The 24,135-nt window shown below is 45.6% G+C and overlaps 1 protein-coding gene across 8 annotated transcripts in view; it reads right to left on the reverse strand.

The window, feature by feature from the left end:
- Positions 1–1,502: 1,502 nt before the first annotated feature.
- The window catches only part of LOC139157417 (zinc finger protein 318-like), a 52,489-nt gene continuing 29,856 nt past the window's right edge, over positions 1,503–24,135 (reverse strand). The window contains exons 4-13 of one of the 8 annotated variants that reach the window (XR_011557482.1): positions 20,775–22,193; positions 19,351–19,450; positions 18,818–19,086; positions 18,094–18,285; positions 7,014–7,113; positions 6,481–6,599; positions 2,532–5,798; positions 2,301–2,341; positions 1,859–2,194; positions 1,503–1,742 (exon numbers count right to left, since the gene is read on the reverse strand). Coding sequence is in view for 4 of the 8 variants with exons in the window: in XM_070734149.1 (XP_070590250.1) it covers positions 1,656–1,742; positions 2,532–5,798; positions 6,481–6,599; positions 7,014–7,113; positions 18,094–18,285; positions 18,818–19,086; positions 19,351–19,450; positions 20,775–22,193 (5,553 nt within the window). In the remaining 4 variants the exon portion in view is untranslated. Of the gene's footprint in view, positions 2,342–2,531; positions 5,799–6,480; positions 6,600–7,013; positions 7,114–18,093; positions 18,286–18,817; positions 19,087–19,350; positions 19,451–20,774; positions 22,194–24,135 lie in introns of all 8 variants that reach the window. The other 7 variants (XR_011557483.1, XR_011557481.1, XR_011557480.1 and 4 more) reach the window with 7 other exon arrangements.

A 24,135-nucleotide genomic window follows, 5' to 3' on the forward strand; every position in this document is an offset into this window, starting at 1 on the left:
TTGTGAGCCGCCCAGTCCTGAGGGAGTTGGGCGGCATATATATTAAATAAATCAAATAAATAAATATAGCTTGATATTTTTTTCCAGCATGTAACACAGCAATGCAGAGATTACCATTATTTTGTAAAGTTCTCCCTCTTTCTCAAAACACTATACAGGATGAGCAATACCGCTATACAGAACTTATTTTCCATAACATTCTCATGCAGTGGGCTCAATGCAAGAAAACAATAATGGTCCAGAAAAATAAGTAAGAATCAGAGTTCACTGTGACATTCTGCAAGTAAAGCCCAATCTTGTGCAATGTTCCAAAGAAGTTAGAAGTATAGATATCTGTTGCTTGAAACTATGTGGCATTAATAACACTGTCTATGTGTAATTTGTCATTTACGGCAGATCTCCGTGATCATGTTTACACATTCTAAATGTATTTGCAACTTGCCCTAACAGTTTGTCATGTTAATCCGCCTAGAATGTAGATTATGAGCCCTTCCCCCTCTACTTTCTGCTATGAAAATTTGGAAGTTGAGCCTTCCTGCACTTTTTCACTTTGGGAAATATGAAGAATGCCTTAAGCCAGGCCTTGGGGAGTTAGCACTTACAAACACTTGAAATAAAGGAAAAAGAAGGGGGTGCAAGTCACAGCATCTCATGTTGTAATTTTGTTTTGCTATCATTATTGCTACATTATAATTTGTTAAGTTATTTTGAATTTTGATGGATGGAGCAGGATATATAAATATTTATTACATAAATACATTTTATACAGATACATTCAACTATACAATTAAACCAATAGAGCTGGCCACGCAATTCCTAGTTACCTTGATGCAAACAGACAATTACAACTTATTTTTTATTTTATGCTATCCTACATCTGATAATTTCTATCATTTGTTACCATGCGCTATTTTGATCACACTATTTTGCTAACTAGGAATCCAAATTCTCCTTGATCTTGAAATTAGGAAACTGTGTCTACTGACTTAGACATAAAACCATCTACAAGACTTTGGGGCAATCATTCTCTCTTAGCTCTAGGAACAGGTCAATGACAAATCGTTTTTCAAAAATGTTGTGATGAAAACTACAAAGACTTTCCATGTAGGTGTCAGGAATCAAGACAAAAAGAAAATAAAGCTGTGTAGATTTAGTAACATTTCATAATTTAGGGGATTATACATTCACAAGAAATGATTTTGCCATTTTATTTCCACTGAAGTATATTTTTATTGTATTTACAAGATATTTCACATCTCCTTTCCACACTGATCTTGTATAATGATCCAGTATGTTTAAAATTCAAAACAAGTTGACTTTTAAAGTTTTATTTTAAAATGGAAAGCATATAATTCTTTGCAATGTTAATGCAATGTTTTCTTAAGAAGCTGATGAGATGAATTTGAAAAATGAAAAACTTAAGATTTTCATCAGCTTTATCTCAACCACAGAATCCAAACACTATTTATAGAAGTAGACATAAAAAAGACACAGAAGTAATATTTATCATGTTGCAGATCATCATGGGTTTATTTTAGATTTACTGTACAGATATAACCTTTTAGATAAATCCATGCAAACATCACTGCGTTTCTTGACAAGTTGTATAACTGAAAACCTTCACACAACAGTATTTTTGTAGCTCAGGGATTCATTCAGGCATGTAATGTCTGGTTATATGATGGAAATCCAATCCAGAGAGCAAAATTCAGATCTTCCATTTCTTCTGAGTTAGGCAGCTGCTAAACAATTTAACACAAATAGTTACTGTACCACAATGTAGTAAAATAAAATGTGATTTTTAAATCATGCAAGTGACCTCAAGATGCAGAGTCCAATTGATGGGCCACAGCCTTACCAAATGTTTTCTTTCTCCAAAAGTGAGTTGATTGATATTTCTCCTTTGCTCATTGAGATGGCATCCACACAGGATTTTATACAATATGGCATCAGTCTTGATTACAGGTGTAGTTCAACAAGATACTAACAAGTAAAAAATGCAGAACAATCTTCTGCATGAAGAAAAATGCAGAACACTTTTCATGCATTTTACATTTTGTGCAATGAAACAGGCAAAATGTTTCGAAGAAACTTTCTGCTTAAATGGTTCAGCAGGAGCCTTCTTTTTTTCTCAAGTCCTGAACACCTGTCCTTGCGCTTGTCAGTGTTGTACACGGAATGTTATTTACAAAAGCTGTATAAATCAGAAACCATAAAAAGTCAAAGAAAAATGTAAAAAGTAGTCACAGTTTTACAGAAATAATAATTAAAAAATACCAAACCATAGCCGAAACACATACTATGGATGAGAAATCCATTTTTAATGGCTGGAAGTCCAAGACTGAAAAAGAAATATTTTACACAATCAGATTTATACAATACAGTTTATATTTTAGTTAGAATTTTAGATTTGTTTTTTACAAAAGACTATTGCAAGTTATAAATTTTCAACTTATCAAGCTAAAATATAATATTTACAAAATTTCAACAATTGCTGCTTAAAGATTTGGAACAATTTTGTCTGTACTTACCAGGTGCTCTGCCGATTTGTCAGTTACTTCTGAAGCCAACTTATTTTTAACTTCACATTTATCATCATTCTTTTCTTCCTCTGTCTTTGTTAGTTTATCTACAGATGTCTGCATCTGATTCTTGAGACTGTACAATTCACTGTCTCCTGAACCTCCCACTTCACCAGAGTCCTTTAGTTTTGGAAGGATGGATTCCATGCATGTCACAGTTTGGTTTTGTACATTTTCCCCACCATAGCTCCACAACAGCTTATCAGGTGTGTCTCCTTTGCTACTATATGGGGGTTGAGGCATGGAAACAGAAGACATATCCTGCAATTGAACAAGGGGCATGCATACTTCTGCCATGTCACCCTTTAATGCAGAAGACACCATGTGTGGAACAATTGCCTCTGAAACCACTGAGCAAAATTTCTCCTCTTGATCATCAGGGGTAAATGCAACAAAATTAATTATTTCAGATTCAATCACTGGTTGGTCAGTGTCCAACTCGCTCATTTTGCTGGACTCTAAACAAATAGGTGCAACCATATCTAACTTTGGACTGTCTGCATCGTCCTCATTTAAAATTTCAGTTGGCAGAATATCCACCTCTTCATGTTCCACTGTAATATTTCCCAGAGTGAAATCAATGGTTTCTAATTCCAAATTTGGTTTCAGTCTGGGAGAGTCCATAGCCTTTGTTTCATCAGATTTTGGAGAGATTCCTTCATTTTCTAAATCCAGAGAAAAAGTAGTAGACTGTTCAAAACTTAGTTCTGGATATGTATTATTTAAGTCAAAATTATCAACGGTTGTGGTATTCAATACTTCAGTATTCAAATCTGTGAAGGAAAGGGTCACCTCTCCAAGTTGCCCAATACTGATTTCTGTTGGAAGAGGATCTAGTGATTCTTGGCTCATTTCTGGCTGAAGTGTTGAAAAATTAGCACTTTCTGTTTCTATAGTTCTTTCTTCAGTGCCACTTAATTCCAAATCAGAGGCAGAAGATTTTTGTGTATGTTTTATAAACATGAATTCCACATAATTAGGTTTAATTTCATTTGTAGAAGAAATACTATCCAACACTTCTGTTTTTTCCACTTGGAGTTCCTTGGTTTCACAGCTTAATGGAAATGGATTGATTTGTTCAAGTTTCTCTTCTGTGGTATTTATTGTTGTTACATTAACAAAGTTCTCATTTGTAATCTCTTCAGATTCTAGAATGTTAACTACACTGAAATCCTCATCATCCTTTAACCGAGAACTATTCAAATCCTCTTGTTCATTATTTGTAAGGAAAGAGTCTAATTCAACGTTTTTTAGCTCTGAATCTGAACACTGAACCTGAGGACTGCTCCCATTGCTACATTCCTTAGTGCCCAGTTTTATATCAATTGATAGTTCTTTAGAATAAGTGTCATTTTGCACAGAATCAGAGACAGTTTCTGGAAGATTGTTGGAGATTTCTGCGAATTGTGTGATGGATCGATCATCAGAAATGTCATGTTCTGTTCTTTCAAAGCTGATAGATGGCTCATTAAAGCCATCCAAAGGAAGAGGACTCATTTTTTCTATCTGCACAGCTAACTCACTCTTTTCGGGTTTAGAAGATATCTTATTAAATTCAGATGGAACAGAAATTCCCACTTCTTCCTCATTATGGAATGAGTAAGATGTACTTTTTGTTAAATCATCTGCTTCTGACAATGTGGACTGTATATCCAAAAAGGAGACTTTTTCTAGGTCCCCTTCAACAGTGGTTTTCATTTCCGTAATTTCCTCAGTTGCTATCATTTCCTCATCATTTATTTCCTCTGTTTCTGGATTCCTAGCTGAGCAAGTGTACACACTGGAAAGAGATTCCTCTGAAAAAGGATTACAACTTGGCTTGGAATTTACCTGTAGACTTGTATTTTTCTCCTTCTCAGTAGGATTCAATTTTCCTTTTTCTGAAAGTGCAGAATTTACTAGCTTGCTCTCAGCTGGATTCCTCCCACTATTGTTGTAAAAAATATCATATAGATCTTTAGCATTGCCTGCAGCTAGAGAAGAGTTATTGTTCTTTAATTTTTTAACATACTCCCCAAAAACACTTGGTGGCGGCAAGGGGCGAGGACACATGGGCATTTCCAATATGTTCTTATCATCCTCGGATACACCGGGTGCCATATCATCTGCCAGGATAAACAGTTGTTTTGGTGGCGGAGGGGGTTGAGGGGTAAATAATATTGGTGGTGGCTGCGGTACAGAGAGTGACAGTAGTGGTCCTGGAGGCATAGGAGGGCGCCTATGTGGTCTCTCAAGAGATTGCTCATTTGCATTTGTCATGTGTGAGGCATCTTGTTCTTTCACCATTGCTACAAACTCCTGTGCCTTTGCCTGAGCTTTTGCCACCACCTCTGCATGCTCCTGGGTCTTTGTTAGATTTGCATCTTCTACGGCCTTTGTCTCACTTTCAGGCTTGCCTTCCTCTGCTTCTTCCTTTGTATCTTTTATATCCTCCTGTGATCCCTTTAAAACTACTACTTCTCCCCCAAATGCTTTTGATATAATATCTGGCGCCAAAACAATGTCTGGATTTCCCTCTTTGACAACCGGCAGAGGTTTGGCAGTGGTACCAGAAGATTTTATAGACAAAAAAGTATTTAGGGGTGCTGGCTTGCTTACTGTGGTAACTGCAGTCTTTCTTAGAACCATCACTGGGATCGGTAAATTGGGGCGGATTTTCGTTTGCGATGAAGTTGAAACAACTGGTGTCCAGGGGCTTGTATGTGGAATGACGGTTTTTCCAGATAACTTAATTGCAATGGGCTTTGAATTTTGCTTTCCAGATTGCGACTTACTTTCTTTACCTTCCTCGGGGCTGTCTTCTTTAAAACCAGTTATATCTTTCCCCTGGTTTTTTTCATCTCTCTCATTCTTTCTCCAACTGAATTTTCCAAAAGTGGTTAGTTTTGACTCTTTTTCAGATTCCTCTTTTCTGACTTCCTTCTTCTCCATTTCTTTGTCATCTTTCTTCAATTTAAGTTTAATCCCACATTTTTCACCATTAGGGGTTTCTTTCCTTTTATTCATGTCACATTCATTATTCCCATCTCCTAGTTCTTTGATATTCTCTGTTTCTTCTTTGTTTGCTGTTTCTGTTGTCTTCTCATCTTTTTCCTCTTTTTGTTTTTCACACAGTTTCCGTCTCAGTCTGCGTTCAGTTTCCTGCATCACAGACAATCCTGCCTGATGATCCAGATTCCGCCTTTCTTCATAGAGAGGATTCTCATCCATATGTTTCTGTGAGATGAAAAGAAACATTTCAGCACTGTTAATGCATCAATTAATGCATAAATAAGCCTGGATTCTTAATTTATTCTCTTTCTTATTTCACTACCTGATGAATTAATTGTATTTACTGAAAAAGAGGCAGGGGGGAATCAGAATTTATATCGTTCAAATAGCACAAATCAAACATTAAAAACTTTCTGAATTTCTATAAGTTAAGAATATTGAGATAATATTTCTAACAAAATGAAAAAAACAAATTGCCAGATAGCAAAATAAATATATAAAAGTGAAATAAAGCCAGATTCAAAAGTCATAACCTGCTTTATATTAAATCATATTTCTGAATCTTCAGCATAGTTTGCTGAAGTGGGTTGCTCCTGGTTCGGCCCGGTACTAAGAACCAGTAGCGCTGATGGCAGGAGGCTCCACCCACCCACCCACCCAGGATGCTGCTGTGCATACGCAGAAGTTTCACATGCGCACATGAGTGCAGGCACCAACCAGTAATAAATGGTTTTAGAACCTACCACTGACTTACAGGCAATAACTCCCTAAGGTCAGAGAATATCATGGCTATGTCCTGCCTTGCCATTAACAGAAGTCAAAAGGAACAAAATAGGATTTAAAAGACAAAGCACTAAATAAGATATGCACAGATGAATTATACAAAACTAATATTCCAGACACTAACCTTATATTTCTCATTATGCAGATGACTTTTGACATGTTGTTCTGCTGATATCTGGTCTCCAAAGAATTCACTGCAGAGTTGGCAGTAATATCCAGTGACTGGGATAAGAAATTCAGAACCTAAAAGGCCCCCCCGCAAGATTCAGTCACAAAAATTGATTAAGAAACTATGTAATTTTAGCAAGCACAAAGCAATAATTAAAATTATCCTAAACACAATTCCTGTTAGAATAATTTGATCTGGCATTTTAAATAAAAATTGCTTTTGTCCATCATTTTTTATTATAGTTATTTCAATAAGTATGGATATCAAATATAAATTTCTTTTCCATTTCTATTTACTTCTGAAGTAAAGCATTAATCAAGAAACAATTGCTTAAAAATAGAAAAAATGAAGAGTCACAGAATCATGAGATAGGCAACAACTAAGTTTGATTAATAAATAAATAAACAAACAAAGTTGCACACTGCTTAACATTACAATGGCCGGTGACAGTATGCTTTGAGCAACTAAAGATAAAATAGACAGCATACCTTTGGCTGGAACAGGTATTTTGTCAATTCGTTTTGTGACTTCATGCTTTGCTTCATTTTGAGTCTTTGCTGCCCAGGGTCTGTTATAAGGATCCAGGGTCTATTTGCATAGTGACAAAACCATATAAAGTGATACATGAAAAAGAGGGTTGGCTTTTACTCAAAGTTAAGATTAGTCAAAAAGAAATTGATATCAGCAGCATAGTTTGTGGAAGAATTGCTATCCCTCTTTCCACTACAACTTACCACAAATGAAGTATGAAAAGGTTAAAACATATCAGTATGTGTGCATTCTATCATCTCACAGATTGCAGTCAAATCAAATATTTTGAATCTCTAAGGAGCTATGCAGCTCAGCATTCAATACTATCATTCCAGATATTTTTCTCACTAAACTAATTCAGCTAGCTGTGCTCACATTGTTAAGTAGATCATAAACTTTCTAACAGATTGGAAGCAGCAGAAGAAGCTAGGCAAAATCACATCAGATAACTGCACAATTAGTACAGGTGCCCTCCAGGGCTGTGTGCTCTCTCCATTACTCTTTTTTCTTTATAATAGTGATTTCATCTCAAAGGATCCCTTTGTGATTGATCTCATTCGAGATTATGATGAATCTGAATACAAATGGGAAGATGAACAACTGGCCCTATGGTGCAGTCGGAACAATCTTGAACTGAATACAGTACATGCAAAACTGTAGAGATAATACTAGCACCCACACACACACACCTATTTCGGCAGGCAAGCCAAAAAAAGGTTCGCTATCACTAACCTAGGATATCAAATAACCTAGTAGGGTTGTATTACTTATTATCTTCTTATCTGTCCTATTACGGATTTCCTTACATTGGCAACCTTCAATCTTGAAAGACTACAGTATAGTACTCTGGAAAGAGTTCCTAGAACAGCATTTAGTGCACTGTTCTGTCTAAGGTGCGCCAGTGCGCAGGCGCACACACGACAATCAACGACAGAGAAGCTGCAGGAGCCCAAGGCTCAGCGAAAAGGACTCCCCTCCAGCTCCTGACAGAACCCCTTATGGCCACCTTCGTCTTCCTCGAGACACCCGAGCCACATTTAATGGTCGTTATCTCGATTGGAGCAAAAACTGCAGTGCCAGTCCACTCTTTCCAAAAGCAAAGAAGTCCCGCCCCCATCCCTCTCTGCCCCTGCCCAATCCACTCTTTCCAAAAGCAAGGAAATCCCGCCCCCGCCCCTCTCTCCCCGCCCCCAACTGATCGATATTTTTTCTCTGGTAGAATTACAGTCAAATAATTCCCATCGTATTTTTCTTAACTTTTCACATGAATATTTGAGCACTGGTATGTTTTAGGCAAGATTTAAAGGAGTAGCCATTTTAGGATTTAACAAAAAGGCAATTCCAAATTTTAAAATACAAGGCAAGCATTTTAAAAACAAATTTATGAGGGAAACTCAGTACAGTGGTACCTCAAGATACGAACCCCTCGTCTTACGAACAACCCGAGATACGAACCCGGGGTTCTTAAAATTTTTGCCTCTTCTTACGAACGTTTTTCATGTTACGAACTCCAAATCCGAACTTCCGGGTTCGGCATTCGGGAGGCTGCTGGGAAGCCCCGCCGCCCGGCTGTCACCTTTTAAAACAGCCGGGGGGCTTCCCAGCAGCCTCCTGAAGCCGAACCCGGATGTTCGGGTTTGGCGTTCGGCTTCGGGAGGCTGCTGGGAAGCCCCCCGGCTGTTTTAAAAGGTGACAGCCGGGCGGCGGAGCTTCTCGGCGGCGGTGGCAGGTTGGTAAGATGGAAAACGTTCGGGTTCGGGAAGCCACTTTGGGTTTTTGTCTGGGAGGGAGGGCAGGAGGTCCGGCGCTGGGGGAGGGAGTCAGGAAGGTCCTCCTGCTCCCCCCCCCAGTGAAAAACAAAAAGACGGTCTGCCGCCGCATGAGAGGCAGGGCGGAGCAGCCTGGAGCAAAGGGAGTCTGTAACCGGCGGCGGCTTCAGCTTCCCATTGCTCCGCCGGCGGCGGCAGACCTTTGTATTTTTGGCTGGGGGGGGGGAAGCAGGAGGCGCAGGATAGGGCCGGCGGCGGGCGTGAGGTGAAGTAGCAGGTCTGCATCCTGGGCGGGCGGCGGGCGAGGAGGCGCGGCCGAGCGAGACGGGGCGGGCAGCGACTGGGGGCGGCGGCGGCGAGGCTGTGCCCGACTCGGGGCTCGTGACGCCCGACACAGCGGGCAACATTGTCGGCTGCTCCGGCCGCTCCCGGAAGCGGCCATGGGAGGGCGAGCTGCCTCAGGGAGGAGGAGGATCGGGCGGGACCAGGTGGGGGCTGGAATTTCTCCGCTGGGAAGAAGCGGCGATGGATCCTCCATCTACCTCTGTCGGCTGCTCCGGGCCACGGGGGCGAGGATGAAAGGGCGGAAGGCGTGTTCGGCTCTGCCGCTCCAGCCCTTTTCGATCGGTGCGGGAGGCAGAAGAGGCGCGGCCGAGTCGGGCACAGCCTCGCCGCCGCCGCCCCCCCCCGTCGCTGCGCTCCCCATCTCGCTCGGCCGCGCCTCTTTTGCCTCCCGCACTGATCGAAAAGGGCTGGAGCGGCAGAGCCGAGCACGCCTTCCGCCCTTTCATCGTCGCCCCCGTGGCCCGGAGCAGCCGACAGAGGTAGATGGAGGATCCATCCCTGCGCTCCCCGGCGGCGGCGGCGAGGCTGTGCCCGACTTGGGGCTCGTGGCGCCCGAGCCCCAAGTCGGGCACAGCCTCGCCGCCGCCGCCGCCCCCCCCCCAGTCACTGCGCTCCCCATCTCGCTCGGCCGCGCCTCTTTTGCCTCCCGCGCCGATCGAAAAGGGCTGGAGCGGCAGAGCCGAGCACGCCTTCCGCCCTTTCATCCTCGCCCCCGTGGCCCGGAGCAGCCGACAGAGGTAGATGGAGGATCCATCGCTGCGCTCCCCGGCGGCGGCGGCGAGGCTGTGCCCGACTCGGGGCTCATGGCGCCCGAGCCCCGAGTCGGGCACAGCCTCGCCGCCGCCGCCCCCCCCCCCAGTCGCTGCGCTCCCCATCTCGCTCGGCCGTGCCTCTTTTGCCTCCCGCGCTGATCGAAAAGGGCTTGAGCGGCAGAGCCGAGCACGCCTTCCGCCCTTTCATCCTCGCCCCCGTGGCCCGGAGCAGCCGACAGAGGTAGATGGAGGATCCGTCGCTGTGCTCCCCGGCGGCGGCGGCGAGGCTGTGCCCGACACGGGGCTCGTGGCGCCCGACGCAGCGGGCAACATTGTCGGCTGCTCCGGCCGCTCCCGGAAGCGGCCATGGGAGGGCGAGCTGCCTCAGGGAGGAGGAGGATTGGGCGGGACCAGGTGGGGGCTGGAATTTCTCCGCTGGGAAGAAGCGGCGATGGATCCTCCATCTACCTCTGTCGGCTGCTCCTGCCTCCCGCGCCGATCGAAAGGGGCTGGAGCGGCAGAGCCGAGCACACCTTCCGCCCTTTCATCCTCGCCCCCGTGGCCCGCAGCAGCCGACAGAGGTAGATGGAGGATCCATCGCCGCTTCTTCCCAGCGGAGAAATTCCAGCCCCCACCTGGTCCCGCCCGATCCTCCTCATCCCTGAGGCAGCTCGCCCTCCCATGGCCGCTTCCGGGAGCGGCCCGGAGCAGCCGACAATGTTGCCTGCTGCGTCGGGCGCCACGAGCCCCGAGTCAGGCACAGCCTCGCCGCCACCGCCCCCAGTCACTGCCCGCCCCGTCTCGCTGCCCGCCCCGTCCTAGCCGGAGCCTGAGCCGGTCGTCGCGCCTCCTCGCCCGCCCGCCCGCCCAGGAGCTGGGCACCGGTGGTGGTGGAGGAAGGCGCCCAGCTCCTCCTCCTCTTCTTGCTTTAGAAGATGACAGCCGGCCGGCCGGCGGTGCAGAGAATGTGGCCCGGAGGCTGGGAGGGAGGCAGGAGGAGGAGGAGGGAGGCCAGGAGGGAGAGGGGGAAGGAGGGGGGAGGAAATCAGAGAAGACGCATGTACAAACCGCCCGTGCGTTTCCCTCCCTTCCCTTCCAGTCATTGCAAGCCGGACAGTAACTGTTGACTTTTCCGTTAATCCACCCACGAGGCTCCCTCCGGGCAGCCTGCGCTGTCTCCCCCCCCTCCACCCACACCCGAACAAAATCCGAATTCTGGCGGAAATGAGGCAAAAGGGGTGAATTTTGGGCTTGCACGCATTAATCGCTTTTCCATTGATTCCTATGGGATACTTTGTTTCATGTTACGAACTTTTCACCTTACGAACCTCCTCCTGTCACCAATTAAGTTCGTATCATGAGGTATTACTGTACATCAAATTAAATGTGTATGGTACTATTTTTAGATAAATCATTGGGGAATAAAGGGCACAATATATTGCAGCTTCTGCTTTATAGTGGCCAATTCAAAGCAAAAACCCCTGAAGATCCAAGGGGCAAGTTTCAATATTGGAACACAGAAGCAGCTTGAGCAAACAACACAATAAGAGAGATTTGTTTAAAAGTAAAAGTTCTGTTTGAAATAAGCAAATATATTCTATACACTCTTTAATAGATTTAATAATGATACAATGGTTATGATAACATAACAGTATGAATTTTGATGCTAATGATCTGATTTATTTAATTAATACGAATAATTTTTTTTTAGAGATTGGTTCTTCCTTGTACAAGGTGAATATTATTTTATAGAGGAAAGATTACATGGTTAAGGATGGAGTAATTCCTGATTTTATATTTATTGAGTTAGTATTGATCCTAATTTATGAGATAATGTTTAAATGGAAAATGTGAAGATTTACCATAGGAAAGTCTGAATTAATCAATTGGTTTGGAATGATGATTTTTAATCTATGAGATAATGTTTAAATGGAAAATCTGAAGATTTACTATATGAAAGTTTGAATTAATTAATTATTTTGGAATAAGATTACATTAACTCTTAACTCTATTAAGAAAATCTGATATTTATAATGAAAATGAATACAATATAATATGCCTAACTATATGTCTAAAGATGGAGTAGAGGTTTTTGGTTATGATAAATGAAGGAATAAGAAAAATAGACATTGAGGTAATGATCTAGGAGCGGAAGGAAGCAGCAGGCCTAAAAAGGAAAAGGTATGAGAAATAAACAGCTATTTTGGAATGATAAGATAGAGTGATTAACTGTAGGAGTTAAATTATTGGATTAATTTGACAGTGAATCCAGAAGACAAAACTAGATTTTTTTTTTTACTGGAGGTAGTTTTCTTCTTTGGTGTTATATACTTAGTATACAGTGATCCCCCGGTTATTGCGTCCCCGACCATTGCGAACAGGGTAATTTGCGATTTTTCAACCCGGAAGTCAAAATACCATCTACGCATGCGTGCCCTTTTTTTTCTATGGGCACGCATGCGTAGATGGCAACCGGGAGATCAGCTGCTGGGCGGCTTCCCTGGGTCTTCCCCCTCTTGCTGGCATCAGCGAGGAGTTTCCCCACCGCCCACACAAACTCCTCGCTGCCGCTCGCCCGCCCTTCGCCTGCCCACGCCGTTCGCTCCCCCTCTTGCTGGCGGGAGGGCGAGAAGCCCTCCCCAGCACCCGCTCGCCCGCCCTTCGCCGCTCGCCCGCCCTTCGCCCTGGCGGAGAAATTCCAGCCCCCACCTGGTCCCGCCCGATCCTCCTCCCTGAGGCAGCTCGCCCTCCCATGGCCGCTTCCTCCACCCTCCATCGCAAGCCCTCACCACCGCAGCCAACGCGCGCTGCGATCTTCAAGCCCGGCTCCTTTCGGCCCAGCATCCCGGGCCAAGCAGCTGCCTTCCGTGACTGAGCCTGGCTGGCCCGGAAGATCGTAGCGCGCGTTGGCTGCAGCGGCGAGCGAAGCCAAGCCGGCAGCAATGTCGCCGCCGCTGCAGCCAACGCGCGCTACGATCTTCCGGGCCAGCCAGGCTCAGTCACGGAAGGCAGCCGCTTGGCCCGGGATGCTGGGCCGAGAGGAGCCGGGCTTGATCCGCTGAGCCTGGCTGGCACGGAAGATCGTAGCGCGCGTTGGCTGCAGCGGCGGCGACATTGCTGCCGGCTTGGCTTCGCTCGCTCGCCGCTGAGGAGCCGAAGATTGGGGGCGGCGCGGCTCTTTTAAAACATCACCGCCGACATGGGGGGCTTGCTAGCACCCCCCCAAACCCGGGTTGGGGGTTCGGGGGGGTGCTAGCGAGCCCCCCATGTCGGCGGCGATGTTTTAAAAGAGCCGCGCCGCCCCCCAATCTTCGGCTCCTCGCTAGCGCTGCGGAAGTTTAAAACACCATCTGCACATGCGCAGATGGTGTTTTTACTTCCGCAGCGCTACTTCGCGAAAACCCGCTCGTTGCGGGGGGTCCTGGAACGGAACCCTCGCAACGAGCGGGGGATCACTGTATAGATTTAAGTTTTATGATCGAAATGTTATAAACAACAAGATTACCTTTTTTTGGGGGGGGGGGTGTTAGGGATATTCCTTAAATTTGATTATATAACACCAGTCTGCAAATATGAGATGGGAGACATTCTGCAAAGGTTAAAGAGGATGGAAGACAAAATAGAAAAAGGAAGGAAGAGAAGGAGAAAGAGGTAGAGGAGGAGGAGATGAAAAAAGGAGGGCAGTCTGAGAAAGAATAAAAGGAGCAGATTGGGGTAGGTTATGAAAAGATTAGACGAAGATGGGGATTTTTGAAAATTGGATAAGAATGTGTATCTATATATGTTTTTTGTAACACTGGAAGGTATATACAGTGAACCCTCGATCATCGCGAGTGTTCCGTTCCAGGACCCCAAGCGATGATCGATTTTTCACGAAGTAGCGGTGCGGAAGTAAAAACACCATCCGCGCATGCGCAGATGGTGTTTTTACTTCCACCGCCGCCCGCCCTTCACCCACCGTTGCCAGCTCCGCTTCCCAAGCCTGCTAATGAAATCCAACCCACGGCGGCCCTTTCCCTCTCCAGGCTGCGGGCGGGGTCCGGAGAACAATGCCTGGCGCCACGCTCCCGGCTGGGCTTTTTTCCCCCATTTCCCCTCGGGTGGAATTTCAGACCCTCCGCCGGTTGGATTTCATTAGCAGGCTCGATAGCAAGTTCTTCCTCCCTTTAGAAAGCCCCGCAGCCTCCTCCGCCCGGCGGGAGGAGGGAAAAGGCCGCCAGCGAGGACCCGCAAAGCCGTCGTCGTCGCCGCAGCGAGGCCGAGCTGCCCGCTCCCACGGCACGGGCTCCCAACACAGCGCCGCTCAGCCCGGCCTCGGCGACGCCTCCGCGGATCCGCCAGCCCAGCCGAGCGACGCCTCTCTGGTCTGGGCGAAGGCAGTGGGCAGTCCCCGCCGCAGCAGTCCCCGCGGGCACCGCGCGCCAAGGGCCGGCCAGGCCGCCGGCCAACAAACGGGCTCCCTCGCCTCCCTCGTTCGGGCAGGTTTACAAAGGCAGCGCGGCAACTTGGAGCCCGGCGCGCCCCGCAGCCCCCGCCACGCCTCGCCCGCCCCCACCTGGCCGGCGCTCCGGCTACCCCCGGCTGAGGAAGAACCGAGTAGCCCCCGCCCTCCCCCGCCCGGCTCCCTTCAGCCCCCCGGGGTCAAGCGGGCGGGGGGCGGCCGGGACCTCGCCTGTCTCCGCCGCCCGCATCGCCCCTCCAACGGGCCGGCCTCCCCCGCCCGCCTCTGCTGCAGCCACCGCCGCCTCCCCGACTGCCACAAAAGGGCCCCGCCCGCCCCGCCCCAAAGTTTACCTTGCGGCGGGATTCAAAGTGCTGGGGTGGGGGGTGTCACTTCGCCGCTCGTGTCCTGGCTAAACCGGGCGGCAGGAGACAGGCTTTGAGTTTTTAGCTGCGGGGAGAGAAGTAGGACTTTCCTAACTCCCTCCCCCCGCAGCCAAAACTCAAAGCCTGTCTCTTTTTTTTCTTGCGGCGAGCCCAAGCCGTTCCTCTCTCGACCGCAGCCGAGCTTCCCTCGGCCCCCTTTGGCCCCGTCGCCTCCTCCCCGCCTGCCTTTCCTCGCCAAACGCACGGAAAAAAAGAGAGAAGGCTTCTACCAGAAGCCGGGGACGGCGGGCAGGGGCATGAAGGATCTCTTGCGGGGGAAAAGCCGCTAGCCAGCTTTCGGAGCTCCTCCGCCATCACCCGGCTTCTGGTAGAAGCCTTCTCTCTTTTTTTTCGTGCGCTTGGCGAGGAAAGGCAGGCGGGGAGGAGGCGACGGGGCCAAAGGGGGCCGAGGGAAGCTCGGCTGCGGTCGAGAGAGAAACGGCTTGGGCTCGCCGCAAGAAAAAAAAGAGACAGGCTTTGAGTTTTTAGCTGCGGGGAGAGAAGTAGGACTTTCCTAACTCCCTCCCCCCGCAGCCAAAACTCAAAGCCTGTCTCTTTTTTTTCTTGCGGCGAGCCCAAGCCGTTCCTCTCTCGACCGCAGCCGAGCTTCCCTCGGCCCCCTTTGGCCCCGTCTCCTCCTCCCCGCCTGCCTTTCCTCGCCAAGCGCACGAAAAAAAAGAGAGAAGGCTTCTACCAGAAGCCGGGGACGGCGGGCAGGGGCATGAAGGATCTCTTGCGGGGGAAAAGCCGCTAGCCAGCTTTCGGAGCTCCTCCGCCATCACCCGGCTTCTGGTAGAAGCCTTCTCTCTTTTTTTTCGTGCGCTTGGCGAGGAAAGGCAGGCGGGGAGGAGGCGACGGGGCCAAAGGGGGCCGAGGGAAGCTTGGCTGCGGTCGAGAGAGAAACGGCTTGGGCTCGCCGCAAGAAAAAAAAGAGACAGGCTTTTAGTTTTGGCTGCGGGGGGAGGGAATCCCGCCGCAAGGTAAGCTTCGGGGCGGGGCGGGCGGGGCCCTTTTGTGTCAGTCGGGGAGGCGGTGGCGGCTGCAGCAGAGGCGGGCGGGGGAGGCCGGCCCGCCGGAGGGGCGATGCGGGCGGCGGAGACAGGCGAGGTCCCGGCCGCCCCCCGCCCACTTGGCCCCAGACCGGTGCAGCAGGAAAGGGACGGAGAAGGCTCACTGGCAGCCCTTGCCCATCGCCGCGCCTTCGCTTCCCCCCCTCCCCCGCTGGATCCGGCAGCGTGCTGAGGGGAATTGCCGCGGACTGGAAAAACCGCCACCCTTCGCCGGGAGTACCGTTCGTGGCTCTCTCGGGCGAGGACTGAAGGGAGGGTCCGTGCGCGGCCGGCTGGGTGGCGATGCCAAGGCGGCCCGGGGTTTTGGGGGGCTGTTTTTTCCCCCTTTCGGCGGCTTTGGGAAGAACCTTGCCGGGTGATGCGGCGCTGAAGGCAACGCCGCTCTGAGAAAACGGGGCTCTCTCCCGTGGCTCTCCGGTGTGTGTGTGCGCGCGTGCGGTTCTCCCGCTCCTGTGTGTCACCGGCTCTGCGCGCTTTCAGCGGGGGCTGCCCTGCGCTTCTTTTTGCTGCCCGAACGTCAGGAGTTCCCTCCGGCTCAGCGGGGGGTTTTTTTGTTTTGAAGGGGGGGGAGAGGCCGTGGGGCAGATGGGCAGTCAAAAAGGGCGGGGGAAGGAGGGTGCAGCGGCGAGGCGAAGGCAAGGGGCGCACGGCCGACCGGCTCCAAGGCGAGCGGCCGGAGCGACTTCGGCTTATACTCGAGTCACTGACGGCACTCCGTCACTGTGATGGCCCGAGCGCCGGCAGGGACTCCAGTTCGGAGCAGAGGGCACCCGCAGGAGACCGGCAGGCATTGGCGGCTCGGGTGAGCGAGCTGTGCAGGGGCGGGGCAGATGCTGCCTCTCCCCAGCTGAAGCAAAGGCAGGCGCTCCCAAAGCCCTCAGTGAAAGCGCTCCCGCATCTGCTGAGAGCGCTTTCACCGAGTGCTTCAGGAGCGCCTGCCTCGCCCCTCCTGAAGCCCCTTTGCTGAGAGCGCTTTCTCTCTCCCCCCTCTCCCTCTCTTTCTCTCTCCCTCTCTTGCTATCTCTCTTTCTCTCCCTCTCCCTTTTTTGCTTTCTCTTTCTTTCTCTCTCTCTTTTGCTTTCTCTCTCTTTCTCTATCCCCCCTCTCTCCCCCTCTCTTTCTCACTCTCTCTCTTGATATCTGTCTCTTTCTTTCTCTCTTTTTTTGCTTTTTCTCTCTTTCTCTCTCTCCCCTCTCTCCCACTTTCTCTTTCTCTCTCTTGCTATCTCTCTTTCTCTCTTTTTTTTGCTTTCTCTCTTTCTCTCTCCCCCCTTTCTCTCTCTCTTTCTCTCTCTTGCTATCTCTCTCTTTCTCTCTCTCTTTTTTGCTTTCTCTCTTTCTCTCTCCCCCTCTCTCTCCCTCTCTTTTCCTTTCTCTCTCTTGCTATCTCTCTTTCTCTCTCTCTCTCTCTTTTTTGCTTTCTCTCTCCCCCCTTTCTTTCCCTCTCTCTTTCTTTCTCTCCCTCTCTTGCTATCTCTCTCTTTCTTTCTTTCTTTCTTTCTCTCTCTCTTTCTCGTACACCACACCGCAGCAGTGGCATTGGGCAGTAGCCGTGGGGCGGCGGCAGGGTGGTCAGCTGGGAGGCGGAGCTCCGGAACGGAGGCACCGACGGCGGTGGCTGGACATGTTGCTGTACGCCGTACATGCTGGCATTGCGTGGCTGGCACTTGCCTGCTGGCTGGGCCGGGACAGAGGCTCCAGCCCCACGCCCATGCCCAACGCAACGCCAGCATGTACGGCGTCTAGCAACACGTCCAGCCGCTGCCGTCGGTGCCCCCCCCTCCAATGTTCCCCAGGATTTTGAAAATATGAATAATATGCCGCAGCTCAAAAAAGGTTGGGAAACACTGGTCTAACACAACTCTGATGAAGCACTCATTGAAATCAAGTTTGACATCCCTCGTATAGAATATGCTACATAAGTAGGTTTATTCCCAAGTACATTCCCAAGCAGATTTCACATATCACATAAGATGCCACAAAGCTTCAGTTTCTGTAAGAGTTTAGGCTTTAGTGACATAGTATATTGATAAATATAGATTGAATAATGAAGTCCAATACTGGCTGCTATGCAGGTCAATTTTAAGTAAATATAAAAATTTGGTAACTATGCTAAATAAACAAGCACACAAACTTTTTAAAGGCATACAGTACTTAATTGGCATGGGACTCTGCCATTAAAAATATATTTATAGCTTATATACGTTAATGACAAATTGATGAATGGACACATACCTGTCTATGTTTCTTATTGTGCATATGTGTGAAGAAATCAAACATAGTTCCACAGGTAGTATTGCAATCTTTACACCAATGGTTCCCTGTATCGTAGTAGTCATAAACACTGGTCCCTTGCAATGGCTGTGAAGATGATTCCATAGGCTTAGGATTCATTTCCTTGAATCTGTCACTATTAATTTTTGATTCCTACATTAAAAAAACATCTATAAGGTATATAGTAGAGTTCCTTAAAACCAGCTTTTAGTAGATATCATACACACACACACACACATTACACATACATACATTACACACAAAAACACACACACACATACACACAATGTGTGTATGTGTGTGTAAGAGACAGATAGAGAGGTTAATTGCAATATAGATCATATACTGGTCAAGCCATTGAAAATTTCATTATTTCGCTGAGCAGGAATTACCTCTTTCTCAGGCCTAGAAACCATTTCTGCAATGTTACAAATAAATCTGCAGAACCTTTTTCTTCAAAACCAACAATAAATCTGCAAGAAATTGTTCAAGCAGGCAACACGGTCTTAAAGGCACAGCATATGTGTGCGCGCGCACACACATGCACACACACACAGTCTCTCTCTCTCTCTCTCTCTCTCTCTCTCTCTCTCTCTCTCTCTCTCTCTCTCTCTCTCTCTCAAAAATAGATGGCCCTTTCTTTTCTACAGGCTATAAGAAGTTAGCATCAGTACCTAGAATTTACCTTGACTAGATCAGAAGTTTTCTCCTGAGTCCTTGCACTTTCTGAAGAGTCTTTACTTTCTGAAGATAGTTTCCGGGATTTCTCAGAAATATTAATCCCCAAGATCTGGGCTACCTTGTTAAGTTCAGATTGTTTCTTCTCTGCAGCGTCAGCATTCATCTTCAGCTGAGCTATTTCCTTCGCAATGTTGTCTTGCAATCGGTTGACTTCTATTAGCAAGGGATCTTTATGTCCATCCTTCTCCCTCCGTTTCTTCCTCAGCAATTCCCCTGAACCAAACAAAGCGGTTGAATACAAAAGGCAACAAAATAATGTTCCCAAATGTAAAATGATTATAATCCTTGTTATTAAATAGCTCACCCAAATGTCACAAGGGACACACATAGTGTAAAACAAGCTAATGATGCACCTAATAAATTCTGGGATGCATATAATAGAAAGGAAGCATAATCCATTTAATCCAGCTGACTATATAATATCAAACTCTATTTTAAAATATTCCAGGAAAAATGGGGCATGAGAAGAAACAGTACCTTGTTGTTTCGAAAGTCTATTTAATTCAGCTCTGAGATAATGTAGTTTTTTTTGCCGTGTTTCTTGTTCAGCTTTCAACTTCTCAATTTCTTCTATTACCTAAAAAGTGTTGAAGAAAAAACACGTATAAACCACCATCTTCCTTAGCAAAAGGTAAAGCAACATTGCAAAAATGAGTGTGGAAATGTACATTGCAACCTTGAATTCAAGTGATATGAATAATCACTTCTGAGTAATCATTTGAATAATTGCAAATGTAGCTTTTATGAGAGATAGCATCTCTTTTGTTATATGTTGCATTTGTGTTTATTTTTCAATGAAGGGTCGCATCAAAGTTTTTTTACCATTAGCTATCTTCTGCTGGGAAGCACTATGGCCCATAAGTAAATTTTAAGCAAGTCACAAGCAATGCAGGATAAAGTGTAAATAAAATAAAATAAAACTCTTTTGACGCCATAGAAAAATATTCTGGTTTGTCCCTACAATAAAAGGAAAAAAAATCTGGTCACAAAAGCAACCTTTAAACAAACTATTTGTTCAAGATATGGAATATCTTAAGTATTTCAAGCTCAAAACAGAACATATTTTTATAAGTCACTTAAAACATGTTGACTTTTATTTTCTCAGAAAACACAAACAACCTGACCATTTCAATAGAACATTTCAAGTGACGCTATTTTGCTCCAGGTTCAAAATAGTATCAGTTTCTCATATTATGGATATTCCTACTAGAAACAGATTTATGAAGTTTGTTTACCAAACCAGGTTTGCAGAGCTTACATATGAATTACAATATAATTAAAATACTAAATGCAATCTAATCAAATTAATTTTAATTCCAGCATACGCATTCCAGCATAACTCATTTATTGAGTTTGGCACTGCTGGTTATTTTCTGGAAGAGTGAAAAATGTACTTGCTTCCAGAAGACCAGGAGGCTGGGAACATCCTTATCTCAAGGGCTAAGATGTTCCAAACAAGTGGGACTTTTGCAGAGAATGCCCATTGTTGCACCCCTTTCCACCATCCTCATGGGAGCTGGAAACCCTTAGCAGGCCTTACTAGATGTTTGTGTAGGGCAGATAGAACTATTGAGGAAAGACATTCTCTAACATAGCAAGGCACTAGGCAATATAGGTCTATATTGGAAGAGACCAACATTCTATTCAGAAACCTACTGATAGCCAGTGCAGTTCTCACAGCAGAGATTAAATATGGCAGCATCGTGACTAACCATCCAAAATGCCTGCTACTATGTCCAGGAGCGGCTTAGGTTTCCAAATGGTCTTCCAAGTAGCCATAAGGTAAGCAAAGTTCAAAAAGAAAATTTAGTGAAATTGAAAAATATACACAGATGTTCATCATTTGAGGTCTTTAAATTATATATTTATAATGCACATTTATATATTCAAAAAATACCCACCTTTTGTTTCCTGGAAGCTCTGTTTTTTTCCTCAGGTATTTTTTCCTTGGAACCTCTAAGTGAAGGTTGAGAGAACGGAGAATGTAATTTTGAATAAGGAGCTACTGTGGGGATTTGCACAAGCACAGAGCCATCTCTTTTCATATCAGAAGTTCCTTTGGATGTGGAAACTGTCTCAATAACTCTAAGATTGGGCCGTGTTGGATTTGGTGGCACCGTTAGTGTGACAAGCCCATGCATATCTGTAAGCCCAGGGTCAGTCTGCTGAGCATACATGGGCCAGCCTGAAGCTGCATAAGCCATGTAGTGTCCATATGGATCATAGCCAGGAGGGGGCATTGTGGGAGGAGGATAGTTTTGTGGTAATTGTGGTGTAGAAAAAGGTGAAAAGCCTGGAAGTCTATATTGGGAAACAGAAGTTGGTGTAGGCAACAAATTAGGGAGAGATGGTGGAGCTGATGGAATTAGAGATAGTGGAGGAACAGACTGCTCAACTGCGACAATAGGATTATCTCGTCCTAACATCTTGCTCATATTGTGCTCAGATTCTGTAACAGGGGATATCACTTTAGATAATGGATAAGAAGCCGTGGGTGAAATAGAATGCTTCTGATTTGATTCTGGTGAATAAGTTTTACTGCGATTTCGACGCCTCTCCCACATTTCCGATTTGGAAGAAGCTCCTGAATAACGATCAGGTGAACGAGATGACTTTTTTCCATGAAGACGTTCCTGAGTACGAGCAGCAAGTTTACCTATTTCGGCCACCCCAATGTCAAGACCAATTGTCTTAAGCAAATTATAAATCTTCTCATACTGTGGTCCGGATTCATCCAATGATTCTGGCTTTACAGACGAAGGAAGTGAAGAACCTACTTTTTGGCTTACAGATTCCTTTCCATCACTCAGTGTTAGTTTTTCAGTAGATGGAGAGCTGCTATTACAATCATCATCATCACCATAAAGAAATTTCTCTTCATCCTCAAGGTCATCAGGAAAACTCTTCCTTTTTTTCCCTTCTGTATTATTAGAGTCTGCCATGACCCCCAAAATGCCCAGAATACGTGAAAAGCCACTTCCATCCTGGCTGGCTCTTTCATGAGGAAGCAGGAAATCACCAGGATGGTCAACAGACTCTGATGTTGACTCATGAGGCTCTTTTTGTTTTAGAAAATTTTCAGAGTTTTGTTCAGCAGGAAGTGTATTTTTATGCGCACCAGAGAATGGTCTCCAGTCAGGCTCACTGCCTTGAGTTTCCTTACTGGTAGACTCTGCATCTGCACTTTTGTTGAATTGTTTGAGGAAATTCTCTACCTCCAATGAGAAAGGAGCAACGCTACTACGCTGGGGCAAAGAAGAATGATTTGAAAGAAGTGGGGGCTCTTTATTAGAGGAAGAACTGCTAGAAAAGACTTCAGGCTAAAAAAGAAAAAAAATCATCATTTGTTACTGCATTCCATAATTAATTTAATCAAGTAGTCCATTTCATAAGACATCTTCATGTAGTTGGATTATAATCAATAGTTTAAAACCGAAACAAGAAATTATAAAAAGAAAAAAATACATAGCAGTACTGGCAGGGGTGAAATTCAGCAGGCTTGGACAGGTGGTATAGGACCGGTGGCAGCAATTATGTGCAGTTTGGAGAACCAGTAAATCACACTATTGACTGGCTCTGCCCTGCCCCTGCCACTCACTCCTTCTCAGACTCATACACAGAGCAAATATGAGAAGAAGGTAAGAAACAGCTAGGTTGAACACCAGAGTTGGCTGAACTTTTCTGTCAGTTCTATGGGTGTGGCTTGGTGGGCATGGCTTGGTGGCGTGGTCAATTTCAAGTGGGCCATGCCCAATGAGTCACATGACCCCTCCACACTAAGCCACACCCACCGAACCCGGGGGGGGATTTGAATGTCACCCCTGCATACCGATAAATATTTCAAAATACTATGTGCTCACAGTCTCTATCGGTATTGCGCAATTATATATGAGTCTATATCTAAAGTCACAACATTTATCTCTTTAATAAAGATGCTCAGAGAGCTGCAAAAAGGATAAGTATCAGATGAATAATGGTAACATGCTCCAATGCAGTCCAATCTATTTTGTAATTTTGTGCTGCTGAGTAATAAAACTAATAATACAACAAAAATAGTGTCAGTTTGACTTTCCTAGTAATAATCATCCCTCTCCCATGTTGGACAAGTGGAACGGTTGACTTGCCCTCATTCATATTGACACAAAACCAATTTTAATTGTTTTGGTGATCCTCATTGATCACCATTGATACATTGATCCCTGATTATTTGGAATCCCCTAATAGTAATTAACCTTTGCTTCAACATCATGGCTTCAAAATCTAAAGGACTGATTTAGACAAAACTTAATAGCACTTTTTCATGCAGCTATTGATAAAAATAGGATCGCCGACATGCTCACCAATGTACAATGATGGATATGGCACAAGAAGAAGAAGAATTAAAAAGAAAAAAGGAAAAATGTTTGTGTAAAAGGTATAGCAAAGGAGGAACATAGTGACTAAAATAAGTGAAAATGTTAAAATGTTGCCTTGAAGAATTGAAAGGGGCACCTAAATTAACACCAAATGTAATCTTTCTCTGTTGTGGCTTATCAAGGAGCCTGTATTCTGCCTAAAATAGATTAATTTAAATATTTTATAATTTTTAAAAAAACCAAAATCAATCTGAAACCAACACAATATCAGGTGTTCTTCAATATCCTATATTGAATGTCTATATCTCCTTCACTGTAGAAGATAGAAAATGCTTGTCCCACAGTCACAAATTCCTTCTTGAATCAGAATCTGTTTAGATATTTGTATATTCTAGATAATGCAGACCAACTGACAAAGACCAAATGAACATTTGGGAACAGCAGTGATTCTCAGTGTATTATGAAAGTGAATAACTAAACAAATGAATTCAAGGGGAAATGTCTTCATACTTCCATAAATTTTATTACAATGGGTAAGAAAGCTTCCAAGAAATTAACCACTTGCAAGATATCTAATGTGGAGTCATGAAAGTGAATCAAACTGATTAATCTAGAACAAATTATGGCACATTGAGATATATACTCATTTAAAATGTGTTACATTTGTTTGTTATGTTTTATTTTGCTTTTGTTAGCCATATTCTTTAAATATTATGAATGAATGAATGAATGAATGAATGAATGAATGAATGAATGAATGAATATGAAACAGGTGACTCACTAGAGGATTCCACCATATAGAAGAACCCGATTGGATATTTGGAAAAATATATCTGTCTTAGCTTCTGGTAATTTGGTCGCTACAAGGTGTAACTTTCACTTCTTTAATACCCATCAGAGCATGCTG

This window comes from Erythrolamprus reginae, chromosome 1 (genome assembly GCF_031021105.1).
Source record: "Erythrolamprus reginae isolate rEryReg1 chromosome 1, rEryReg1.hap1, whole genome shotgun sequence".
Classification (NCBI taxonomy): Eukaryota; Metazoa; Chordata; class Lepidosauria; order Squamata; family Dipsadidae; genus Erythrolamprus; species Erythrolamprus reginae.